The sequence below is a fragment of the Camelus dromedarius genome, chromosome 9 (genome assembly GCF_036321535.1).
Source record: "Camelus dromedarius isolate mCamDro1 chromosome 9, mCamDro1.pat, whole genome shotgun sequence".
Classification (NCBI taxonomy): domain Eukaryota; kingdom Metazoa; phylum Chordata; class Mammalia; order Artiodactyla; family Camelidae; genus Camelus; species Camelus dromedarius.
In genome coordinates, this window is record NC_087444.1 from 15,287,283 (window position 1) to 15,299,736 (window position 12,454).

At 40.2% G+C, this 12,454-nt stretch overlaps 1 protein-coding gene across 1 annotated transcript; it reads right to left on the reverse strand.

Moving 5' to 3' along the window:
• Window positions 1-7,652: 7,652 nt before the first annotated feature.
• On the reverse strand, window positions 7,653-12,115 carry LAMTOR5 (late endosomal/lysosomal adaptor, MAPK and MTOR activator 5). Its single transcript, XM_031457511.2, has 4 exons — window positions 11,583-12,115; window positions 10,725-10,786; window positions 8,670-8,787; window positions 7,653-8,010 (listed from the first exon to the last, which is right to left on the reverse strand). Exons 1-4 carry the CDS (start codon window positions 12,113-12,115, stop codon window positions 7,950-7,952), a joined length of 774 nt encoding a protein of 257 aa, XP_031313371.2. The 3' UTR covers window positions 7,653-7,949.
• Window positions 12,116-12,454: the final 339 nt, after the last annotated feature.

Sequence of the window (12,454 nt, forward strand, 5' to 3'; positions counted from 1 at the left end):
TTATTACAGAGGAACTAAAGATATTTGAGCCTATTGTTAAACATGTTTTGTGCCACATTGAAAAATTTACTATAAGGAAGAATATACTTCTAGAAGTTATGAAATACATTTATAAATGTGCCAGTGTCCACAGAATGCTAGTGTAACAGGCAGTCCACAATGGCTTACTTCTTAGTTTTCACTAGAAGGTAAAGATTCTAAGGGTTGAGAATTCCAATCATATGTAATTACAACCTACTTAGAAATACAAAGGTGAAAGAAAACAACTGTGCGTGTAAAGTAGGAAGGAAAGTAGAATGTGTTTTGTGGGTAAAGAAAGGTTTGGAAGGATTTTTAAGTCTTTTTATAATTTTCAGAGAGTTACTGTTTTACTCTGATGCTTTCACAGAAGTGCTTTTTCTTTAGAGAGATTCATGGAAAGGACTCTGACAAGTACTCTAGAAAACAGGTTTCTGATAAGTTTAAGATCATAAAAGTGAACTGGGTGAGAATTTCCAGAGCTAAGGAAAAAAATGGATTCAAGCTGAACAAGAATTAATAACAAGAGATTAAATGAACTGATGAGGATGATTATACTTTTTTACAACTTTTTATTTGAAACTTTACTAATTCCTTAATGTTTTGTTTTCCAGATTTAAGGAAAACTTTCTCTCTTTTATGACTTAAGGCAATTTGGTAAAGTATACCTTTGTAAATGAAAGTGAAATATTTACTTTGTTCCCCTGTCTGATCCCTCCAGAATTTGGAAATTTGTGTATTCTTATTTTCATGGCAAAATAGTGATTTATATAAGCCTAATGAGAATATGTCCTTATAACTGGACACAGTTGGAAACACTGTGTTATATTACCAAGGCTTTGACTGGAATGTCATATTTGAGAATGTGCATAAAGTCAGTTATGACCAGACAGTTTTAAGGAACTAAAAACTTTATGGAGGAAATAAAGCTCCTTAGAAAAACTGTCCTGACATCTTGTTTACAGGGTTCCCAGAAGCCTTACCGGGTGAGTAAGGAAGATCACTTCGTGGCAGGCCCAGGAGCTTCATGCTGTCTTGGGGATCTTGAGAAGAGAGGAAGTCACCCAAATCTATAGGTATTCCAGGTAAAGTCTGATGACAAATCCTTGACTGGGCTTTTTAGTCTGGGGAGCCTTTAAAAATTCAATCTCAGATTCCTTATGAAAAGTTCTAACAAAGCAGATTCTAACAAAAGAGCCTATATATATAGTTCAATGACTGTTCTTACTGCATCTATGTAAATAATCAGGCCAAGTTTAATGAGACTAGATTTATTTTGCAAACAAATTAGTCTTACTATGATTATCTTTGATAGAAATGAGGGTGATTGTAGAGAGAAAAATTATGTTTCAATAGAAAACTATAATACAACCTTGTGGAATCAGATTCTAGTTCTTTTCATTGTCTTTGAGGTTTTGCTATATGCCTGTAAACCAGACTTTATCATGAATTCTTCTAATTTTCTCAAATATCTGACTACTCTCCAAACCAAGATTTCCAACTGTCTCCCACCCTTCTGATCTGAAATCACTAAGAACAAAGACTGCCCTTGAACCTTCTTAGAAGAGACCATACCAGGTCAGCAGCCAAACTTCAGGGCCTTAAACCTTGGGTTCATTTCTCCCTGTTTAAAAGATCTCTTGCAGACTCTTGGAACTGCACACAATTGGAGACCTAAAATTAAAATTGGCTAGGGAGGTTCCTGCCTAGAAGCAGGTAACATCTTGAGGTGGACAGCTTTCTGGAGAGCACAGATCAGTATCTTCATCTCCTATTTGAAACCTTTATTCCTTTTGCCTTCACTCCTTGCTCTTTTCTCTCTATTAATGCACGGGAAGACAGTGCTCCTTAACTCTGGCAACTATTGCTGAATCTTGCTAAGGCCAGAGCTACACAACGAAAGTCCCTCGGCTTTCTTGGTAAGATAGTTTTAGATAGAATTACTGTAGCTTACTTGTCGGCTGAACAGGGAAGAGTCTGTGCCCACAGCAAATACCTCCTGCTGTACCTGAATCGACATCTCTGGCAGCGTAGCAAATACAAGAAATTAACAAGCCTCTTAGCTAAAGCAACAGGAAGCCATTAGACTGAGGTGGCCCTGGTGCTGTGTGTCCTACATAAGCAAACCAAAACCTAAGCCAGGAAATGCCTCAAGGTTGCAAAATTGAAATCTAAGGGAAACCGATCACAAACAGCCAACTAGGCTGTAAGCTGTAGCCAATCAGTCATTTCCTTGCTTTGCTTCTGTATTTTCTCTGTAAAATCCTCTTGCCGAGCTCCTGATGGTAGAGCGCTCCTAACCTCTTCTGGTTTGTCAGTGCCTGATTCAAATACATTTTTGCTGAAATAAACTCTTTATCAGTTTTAATACGCCTCAGTTTATCCTTTAATGCTATGCTCAAGGCAGGGGATGGGGCCCCAGAACCCTGATATCCACGCCTTTGCTGTTCCTGGGGACGTGCTTATTTTACAGGAGAACGCATACAGCTCTCCCAGAGTTGGGAGCTACATTTCCTGGGCTACAGATGGCAATGGTCAGCCCATTTGTGTGACCTTCTGTGTAATGACTGAAGATTCTGGTTTGTATTTTGGAGTTCCAGGCCCTGTTTTAATTACTGTGTTATACTTGATTACCAAACACTTCCCATGAAAGGTATATTTTTATACTTTTAATGAAACCTTTTTTCTGTTGCATTTTGGAAATGGTTAAGGCTGAGTCCCTGAGAAAATTTCTGGGATAATTCAGATTTCTTATCCCATTTCCTTCCTCTGCTCCACCCTACACATCAAAAAAAAAAAAAAAAATTCAACAGAAAATTGCCTTTCATCTCCCCAGCAGCAACATTCCAGGTTTTAAACCAGAGTGTATTTTACACCAAAGAGTGTTTTTCTTGTTTTGTCTGGAAAATCTGCACATATTTATGCAGATTCCTTTTTAAAAAGCGAGGGGCTTCTCAGGCTCTTAAAACCAACTCAGTACTTTTTGATTGAAGCGCCAGCAGAAGCAGAGCTTGGTGGTTTGGGAAGATGCCCTCTAAGTGTAACAGTGGAAAAGATGATGCAGTTACGTGGTGCTGGTGGTAAGGATCAAACAAACCTTCCGCAGAAGACAAAACCCAAAAGAAAGGGGAATGTCTTTCAGAGTTGTTTGTAGTTACTAACATACTCTAGAAAGCGCTTTTGGTAAACATCTCAAGACTTTGGGGTTTTTTTTTTGGTTTTTGGTGTTTTTTTTTTTTTTTTGATGGGTTCTTGCTGCTCTTTTAAAGCAGAGCTATCTATGATTCTGATTGCCACATGACATGAGGCTAGCTTTATACTGCTAGAGAGCTCTGATGCTGAGGGCTGGATCAGATTTGAAAGGTGGCAGAACAAGGAGTCATTCATAGAGGCTAGGAGGGCTGCAAGGTCCCAGACACGAACCTCTTGAAACATATCTTTCATACAGAAAGCTTTGAGGTATGATGGGAACTGCAGACTTGGTTAGAATCTCAACTTAGCCATTATTTAAGCCTGCAGACTGTGGGCAAGTTACCCTCTCTGAATCTGTTCCCAAACCTATAAAATGTGGCTAATAATATTTGCAAGTTTGTTGTGAGGAATGACTATATATATATATATAGTGACTGCACATTAACAGACCCACTGTTGGTACTTAGTTCATTAAAAATGTTTCTTATTAATCAGATGGGGCTTAATATCAAGAGCAAAGAATTCTTAAACCATTATTAGGATGTTAACATTTTGGCATCAGTACCCAATCAGCTTAGTAAGGCTTATAGTTTCCTCAACCTCTGACTTTCTAACTCTTGGCCCTAAAGTTATTCAGCAAGAATGCTGAATTCAAGCATGATTTCATAAATCACCACTATTACCCTCAATCCCCTGACAAATACAGCCATGAATACTTTCTAGCACTTAGGGACTTAGAGTAAAATACAGCACTACCATCTAGAATTGAGGTTTTATTTTTAGCTACATCTTTCCCTGTCCTCACTCTTTGTGCAGAAAAGAGTTAAGATGTTGGGAGGAGGGTTCCCACCATTCCTTAAATTGTAAGAGTGGATCACTCTGCTTAAACTATTTGTATAAACAATATGGTTTATGTTGAACACTTGCTTTCCTCCTGGGAGTCTAGAATTTTGAGAGCAGTCCAGGGAGAGGATGCCCATGTGATCAGGGCACTTTGGGCACTGAATCTCTAATGAGCTTCCCTGGTGGCAACATCTCACACGTGTTGTCACAACTCATAGCTGGAGAAATTAAGTGTATCCTGTGTGATTTCACTAAAAGAAAATTCTTGGAAGCTTGCTCTTGCTTTCTTTTGGGCTTTGCACCATGTGCGTTTTCCCTTTGCTGATTTTGCTTTGTATCTATCCTCTGTAATAAACCATGTGAATAAAATAATGCCAAGTCCTGTGAGTCCTCCTAAGGAAACATCAAACCTGGGATGTTGTATTAGAAACAAAAACAGACCCAATAGGATGGAGACTTACAATAAGGACTTGGCTCATGTGATCACGGAGGCAGAGAAATCAAAGATTTGCAGTCAGAGAGCCGATGGCATAGTTCCAGTCTGAGGCTGGGTCTGAAGGCAAAAGACTGTCCCAGCTGGAAGACAGTCCGGCAAGTAGAAAGAATTCTATATTACTTGGCCTTTTATTCTATTCAGGTCTTCAGTGGATGAGGCTCACCCACAGAGAGGAGGGCAGTCTGCTTTAGTCTGATTCAAATGTTAATCTCATCCGGAAACACTGGTACACACATACAAAGAAATAATGTTTAACCAAATATTTGGGCACCCCCGGCCCAGTCAAATTGATGTGTAAAATTAACCATCACAGAGGTGGTCTTGGAAACCCCCATGCAATCTTTAGCTTCAGCTCTGTACAGACTAGAAAATCGGCCATCTCCAGCCCTGAGTTCTTTCCAGCATAAGTCTTACGTTTCACCAATGCAATTGGGTGCACTATACCCTACCTCAAAGGTTCTTATGAAGTGTGAGAGTATGTTCATTTATTCATATCATTCAATAAAGTTGCCTCCTATACACCAGGCACTGTGCTAGAGAGAGAGGCTATGTGTAGGCAGAGAGTGGCATGAGTTCTGGCACAATGGGTTTGCAGGGCTGGGTCATGCGGGGTTTAGCAGACTATGTTAACAGCTTTGGATTTTGTTCTATATGCAATGGGAGGTCCCTGAAGGAAGGTACATAGGGAGCGCCCAATACCTGTTTGTTATTGAACATTACCACCTAGATATCAAGTCAGAATATTCAGTTTCAACATAATCTAAAATCAGACCCAGCCATCTTCTCCCCGTAATCCTTCCCTGAGTTAGCTGCTTCTGGCACCCAGTTTTTCATTGTCTGGATAGCTCAGTTGTCTTTGATTCATTTCCTTTAGTTCCCTTTCTGCCAACTTTTAAAAATTGTCTCCCATATTTTATCCTGAGCTAATTACTTTATCATGCTGAGCCTATTTCTTCCTGTCTAAAATGGGGATGATACTTCAAAAAAGAGAATTAAATGAACTAAATGTAAGTAAATTGCTTACAATGCATCTAGCATGTAGCAAAAACTCACTAAAGGTTGGCTGTTACTCTGAGCTAGGAATTGGAGATATAAAAATAAGCCAGAAGAAGTTTTTCTCTTTGGGAAAAAATGAGGTCCGTCTACCTCAGATTCATCTTAAAACTCAACTTTGACCCTCACTTGTTCAGACCCCATTCTGCTAACAGGGTAATAAGGCCTGGGATGCTTAAAAAGCAGGTACTCAAGTTCCTCAAGTTAGCTAACCTACCTTCCAGCTTTTTCACCTCCTACCTCACAGACCAAACTAAAGCACTTCATATTACATAAACATCCCTTTTGGTTTATCACCTGTCTTTGCCATTGCCATTCCCTCTGCCTGGAAAGGCCCAGTTCATGCCACAGAACTCCCTTGTATTTGTTATATATTCATTATTTGGCACGTGTTTATTCAGTGCCTACTATGTGCTAGGACTGTTCTAAGTGCTTGGGATGCATCTGTAAATGACCCATCTGCCCTCACAACGTCTATGCTAGTGGGGGAGACAGACAATAATACAAACACAGGGGCTCCACGTCAGGGATTGGTAAGTAGGGAGAAGACAAAAGACATACATGTCTCTATCAAGTACAAGCTCAAAGGCTAGAGCCATGTCTCATTCAGAATCTTCATATCCTCACAGAGCACCTTTTATTTGTAGGTGCTTGTTATTTTTGAATAAATCATATTCTGGAGACTTTAAAAGGCTGTCAAATACTAAATTGCTAAAGAGCAACAGGAGCTGCACTCAAATTCAACAAAATGAGGTCTTTTGTACCTGCTTGGGCACCATTCTGTTGCTGAGAATAAAGGCTGAAGAGAAGATAATGTTCTACATTTTCAAATGGTAGATTTTTTTTTTATGGCCAAATATACAGATTTCTGCAGTGGTCTGGGTGTTAAATCTAAGGCTTTGAGACAGTCTTAAGTCCAAATGGTGACTCTGCTAATCCCTTACTTAGCTTTAGTTACACAAATGGAAAAGGGGGCAAATGAGAGTACCTACCATATAGGGTGAGGATTTTTTTTTGACTACTTATGAACCTTTATTCTTCCATGTAATATTAAAAAAAGTTTGTCAGGTTCACCAAAAAAATTCACACTGGCATCTTTATTAGCACTACATTAATTCCAGAAAAATTCTTCGCAGTTTTGATCTTTTTGTTACATTATGTATTTATTTAGTTCTGCTCATTTTTTAATCCCTACTTTTTCTTCATAAAGTTTTTTCATCATTTATCAGGGTAATTCCTAAATGTATTTTGTTGCTATTGGACTGTTTTATTTTCTGTTTTGAGGTTTTCAGTCTTTCTCACTTTTATAAGTTATCTTTGTCTTGTAATTGTGCTGATTTATTCATGTTTATTTTTTCATTAAAACTGTCTCACTGTGGTAAAATACACACAACAAAAAATTTACCATCTTAGCCATTTTTAAGTGTAGTTTAGCGTCTTAAGTACGTTGATGTTCTTCAAGCATCACCACCACCCATCTCTACAATTTTCATCTTATAAACTGAAACTTTGTACCCATTAAACAGTAACACTCCATTTCTTCTTGCCTCTTACCTCGGGCAACCACTGTTCTGCTTTCTGTCTCTGAATCTGACTGTTCTAGGTACTTCATATAAGTGGAATCATACAGTATTTGTCTTTTTGTGACTCGCTTATTTTACTTATAATGTCAAGAGTTCTCCATTCTGTAGCATCTGTCAACAATTTCCTTCCTTTTTTAAGGCTGAATATTTCATTGTATGCATATTCCACATTTTGTTTATCCATTCATCAATAGACATTTGAGTTGCTTCTACCTCTTTGCTACTGAGAACCCATAAAGTGTTATTAATGAGAATTAAATGTGTTCCTGGCATATAGTAAGAACTTAATGATATCCACTATTATGTTTTTATTGTGGGGCAGGAGTATGTTTAACTTGTTTTACATTCCATGGATGCTTCTGTGAGAATCTATGTATTTCTGGAAGCTTCTAAAAGAGAACAGTTTGGAATACCTTTTTTAGAAAAATTATAATTTGATAGTTGAAAGAAATAAACACTGATACGAGTTTAAAGAATCCAGAAAAGAGCCAAGCTCTCCTCCAACCAGATTTATTAAACATAACAAAATTCTATATACAAAGTGCCCTAAACCAACTGCTTCAAAACATGATATTTTCTTAACTAGTATTTTGATATGTCAATCCATGGTGTCAAAAGCAGTTTACTCTAAAATTAACAGGAAAGTGTCCAACACACATTACATGAATGGCCTAATTACTCGAACTCTAATAGTTCTATAGGATAATTAACATAAGGTACAACTGAGTCCCTATGACAGGCTGCTGGGGAACAGGTCTGAGACGTCAAGAGGCCATTTTGTGCACTGCCACTGTGATGCCATCGTGTTTCTGGATCATGATGTTCCTGAAAGGCAAAGTGGACGATACTCAGTAAAACGTTACAAATGGCAGTCAGTGTAAAGATGCTGTTTGGTTTAGGATACAACTAAAAAAGTAATACTTATCATTTTTCCATGTATAAAAGCAATAATATAAACACAATACATGTGGGAAATACAGAAAAGTATAAAATATAAAAATGAAATCAATCCTATAATCCTACCAAAGACAATCACTATTATTATTTTCCCTTTTTTTTATCTGCATGTATACTCTATATACACATTTTTTCCCCCTCATTCTACAAAACTGTGATCATAATGTTGATAGTATTATATTCTGCTTTTCTCACTTACTATTTGGAAGACCCTCACTTGGAATATCTTTAGTCTTTCTATTACTACAGACAGTGTTTCTGTTCTGTTTAGTCTTCCTCTGTGCTATTTATTGCTTTCTTTTCCTTGAGAGACTGATGGTTCGTAACAGTTCTTACTCTTCATTTAAATGTCACTGTGTTCTGAAAGTGTATTAGCTTCAGAGATCAATCCATCTGCTCCTGTGGTCCAAAGGGAGGAACTTCCCTCCAAGTCCTTTGAATGATGAATGCAGGGTAGGCCCCAGTCAAGTATCTCAGGGATTTTTCTGAACAAAAAGGAAAGGAAGGATCTGCTGACACCTACTCACCCATTATCTGATTCGAGACACACCACAGGAATATCAGTGGGGTCCGAGGTCAGCTTAGCTGCTTGCTGGGCTAGTACAGATACCACCCCAGCATGCTCATCTGACAGGGTCCCACGGCCTGGAAGACAGAGATGGCATCAGGTAACCTGACTGTCCAAAAAATGAGTAGAGAGCTACAGTAGAACTGAACTGAATTATTTACAAAAAGAAGGGTCAGCTCTTGGTCTCTTAAGTTAGGTACTGACATGAAATGATTCTGCCCTGATACTCAGCCAGTTACAGCAGTGAGAAGAGAAGGCCAGACAGCAGCTTTTAAGTCAATAAAGCCCTAACACTCAATTTTCCAAGTCATTTTCATCACCATCTCTAAACACCTTCTCAAGCACATAAGGAAGCCGTAATTCAAGTCAATCTGAAAGCAAACTGAAACCAAGAAGAAATTCAGAGGTGAGATTGACAAAAAAGTCAGTAAGGGCAACAGACTTGTTGAAACTAATTAATTCCTCATGGGAAATCTGATTTCCTTTTACTGAGCTCAACCTCAAAGGATATAAAGATCTTTACTCAGGAGTGCAGCTGTAAGATCATCTTGACAGAATATATAAATACCCTGTGAGCAGTTATTTCCACTAGAATAAGCTGGTTGTTTTCAAATATCAACAGAAATGACTTTTTACTAATGTTTGTTTTAGCCTGTAGATAATAACTACATCTTGGGTGTCAGGTACAAAAAGTAGATACTGAGTTTACTTTGCAATACATTTCCGTATATAAAAGGCAACACAAGCCCGTCTGCTTGAAACTAAGTCAAGTAATAGACTATGGCAGAGTTGATGGATTTACTTCTATTATATAAAACATTAAGTAGACAGACAACAGTGCAGTCTTTTGGGTCTTGACGGTTTCTCGAAGTAACTCATTTAGCTTTAGCTATCCACACTTGAATTTCAGCCTTTCCATTTGTGAGCCTGGCAAGCGCCTCAAAAAAATCTGCCTTTTTTCTCCCAACTAACTGATTTGTGTGTAAAACCTAACTGAGCTACAAGACTACCTCTTTCAATTACCCTCCCAGCAAAAATTCAGAGTTTAAAAACTCCTGCAGTACAGAGGAGTAAGAAGCAAGGAGTCCTGGGTTTACTAGTTCTGACATTAATTAGCTGAAGGCTTCCACTGTTTACCTTTTGACATTTATTTACTCATCCGTGATTGTTACCATTTTTTGAGCATTATGTCTGGGTTATGTTCCGAGTGTTTTACATACATTATATACCCTTATACTATTGTGATTAAGAGGCTCTAGAGCCTGACTCAAATCCTAGCTCAACCATTTACTAGCTGTAGGACCCTGGAAAATTACTCAACTTCTGTGCCTCAATTTCTTCATCTACCTCACAGGGTTATTATGAGGATTAAATGACTTAGTAAATGTAAAGCACTCAGAATGGTGCCTGGCCTATAGTAAGAGCTCAGTGAATGCAATTCTATAAAAATAATTGTTATTAAACAACAACCCGGTAAAGAAACTGAGGCTCAGAAAGATTCTTTTTGGTCCAGGTTCACACTCCTAATAAATGGAAGAGCAGGTATGTCCAACCCGACAGTCCCCATTTTTACTGCCTACTCACTTATTAAGTGAATTTGGACAGAAAAACAAACAAAAAAATTGTACCACCGATCTGGCCGGTTATTGTGAAAGTTAGAGATAATGTATACAAAGTGTAGCAGTCCCAACATATGGCGTACATTCAATAAATGGTAACTGCTGTCATTATCTGAAGTCCTTTCTAGACCCAATTTAAAATGATTCAAACACTGTTTTACTAGAAACAACTGTGTAGTGCTAGAACCGCAAGGAACATTTCTACCTTCATAGATACCAAATGAAAAGTTTCAACTTTCTAACTTTGTTACTTGGAGGTGATCTTTACTCTCCCAGAAGTTCCCGGAAAGTGGCAGGGTAACAGGAAGTAAAAACTAGAGAACAGCAGCACACTAGGCTCCCAGTCCACATCAAGTGCTGGGCAATCCATCAAAGGGTTGATGTGAGATACTTACAGCCCAGATTGAGTCCTTGTGAATCTGTGCACAGGACTCCCACAATGGATGGATTCTTCATTCTAATTCCAGGAACACAGGAAGAAGAAAGCAAATGATGTGGGAAAATGAATTTAAATAACACATATAGGCTTTTTATGTACCAGAAACTGTCGTAAGTGCCTTAAATCAGTCTTAATCTTTTTTCACTACCGCCCATCTCTACACCAAGAAAATTAAATTTATAATTCACTAGTTTAAATAGATAGCCCAATAGCTCTCTGATGAGAGAAATGATTGCGCCAGGTCCTTCTGAGCTTTGGAGGGCCACAAACATTGAAATATCTAGGACTGTTCTCCTTGTTAAAAAGGCATACTCTAGCATACTAACCCCCCTTGAAATAAATGTTGAAAAATTCTTAAGTAACACGGGTTGCCTCCAGAAGCGGAAGTGGGAAGCTGAGGAGTACTGGTGCGAAGGAGGTGTTTCCCTGCACGCCTTCTTACACTTCTGGTTGTCTTCCACCTTCTTAAACACCAAATAACTGGTTACAACCGGAAAGAGCTACGCTAGTGTGTTCATATTGACACGACAGGGGTCGACTTCGCACAGGTGGTACATTCTTTCTCCAAATGAACCTGGTTCCTAAACCCCCGAAGAACGACCCTGTCCTTAAAGACAATTTCAACACGACAGCCGGCCGTGGGCTCGGGCCGCGGAGACTAACTCACTCGCTCGCTCGCTCCGGAGTGTGCGAGGCCCCGGCGGCGTTTTATTCCGGGTCACCCCCTACCCCCACCCAGAGGCCCCGGGACAAGGCGTCCTCAAGAGGCCTGGCCGGCGCTCGCAGGCTGCGCCCTGTGTCCCTGTCAACTCACCCCGCCGCGACCCCAGGACTCACGTGTCCTCGAGGTGCTGCTCCAAGGTCGCCTCCATCCCGCCGCCGTTCCTCCGGCGCAGGACTCTGCCGCGCGTCGTCTCCCTCCGCCGCAGGCCTCAGCGCTCCTCGGTCACATGACGCGAGCGGGCCGCCGGCCGGGACGGCGCCTCCAAAGGGACAAACTTCACGGCGCAGCCTCCGCGTTGTGAACGGGAAGACGTCATTACGCGACGGCCGCCTCGAGCCGCGCGAGCTTCTGCAGCCCGCGAGACAACAGGCCGGGGGACCGCGGCGGCTCCACCTCGCCACCCCGGAGGGACGTCTGCAGCCGCCGTCGGAGCCGGCGTGCTGGCCTGTCCCTTTGTCTCCGACACGCAGACCTTTGGACTCCGATTCCACCGACTGAGACGTCGGACCAGATCTTGTTGAAGTTTTACAGTAACTCGGCGGGTCAGGCGAGGTCTCATGCAGGTGGTGGAGCAGGGACAGACAAGAGAGACGCAGGACCCCGGTGAAGGGGTCCCCAGGCATGAAGGGGGAACACACAGGAAAAAACAGAACACAGGGACTAGAGGACAAGATAGAACAAGGTTAAAATCCCAAGTTAGGTATGGGAAAAGTGTCTGGATTTTAACTGAAGACATTGGTTCTTCCTCTTTGGCGAGGGCTCCAGAAAGTTTGGGAAAGAAGGTGTCACTTGTGATAAAGACTGGGTAGAATTACTTAAAAACAATCCTTTAAAAAGTAAATTATAAAAGCAGTTGTAAAAATAAGAAAAGAAAGCCCACCCATAGTCTCTGTCCAGAAATGACCATTAATACCTCAGAGAATATTCTTTCAGCCAATTGTTTTTGCAAAGGTACGCTTTTT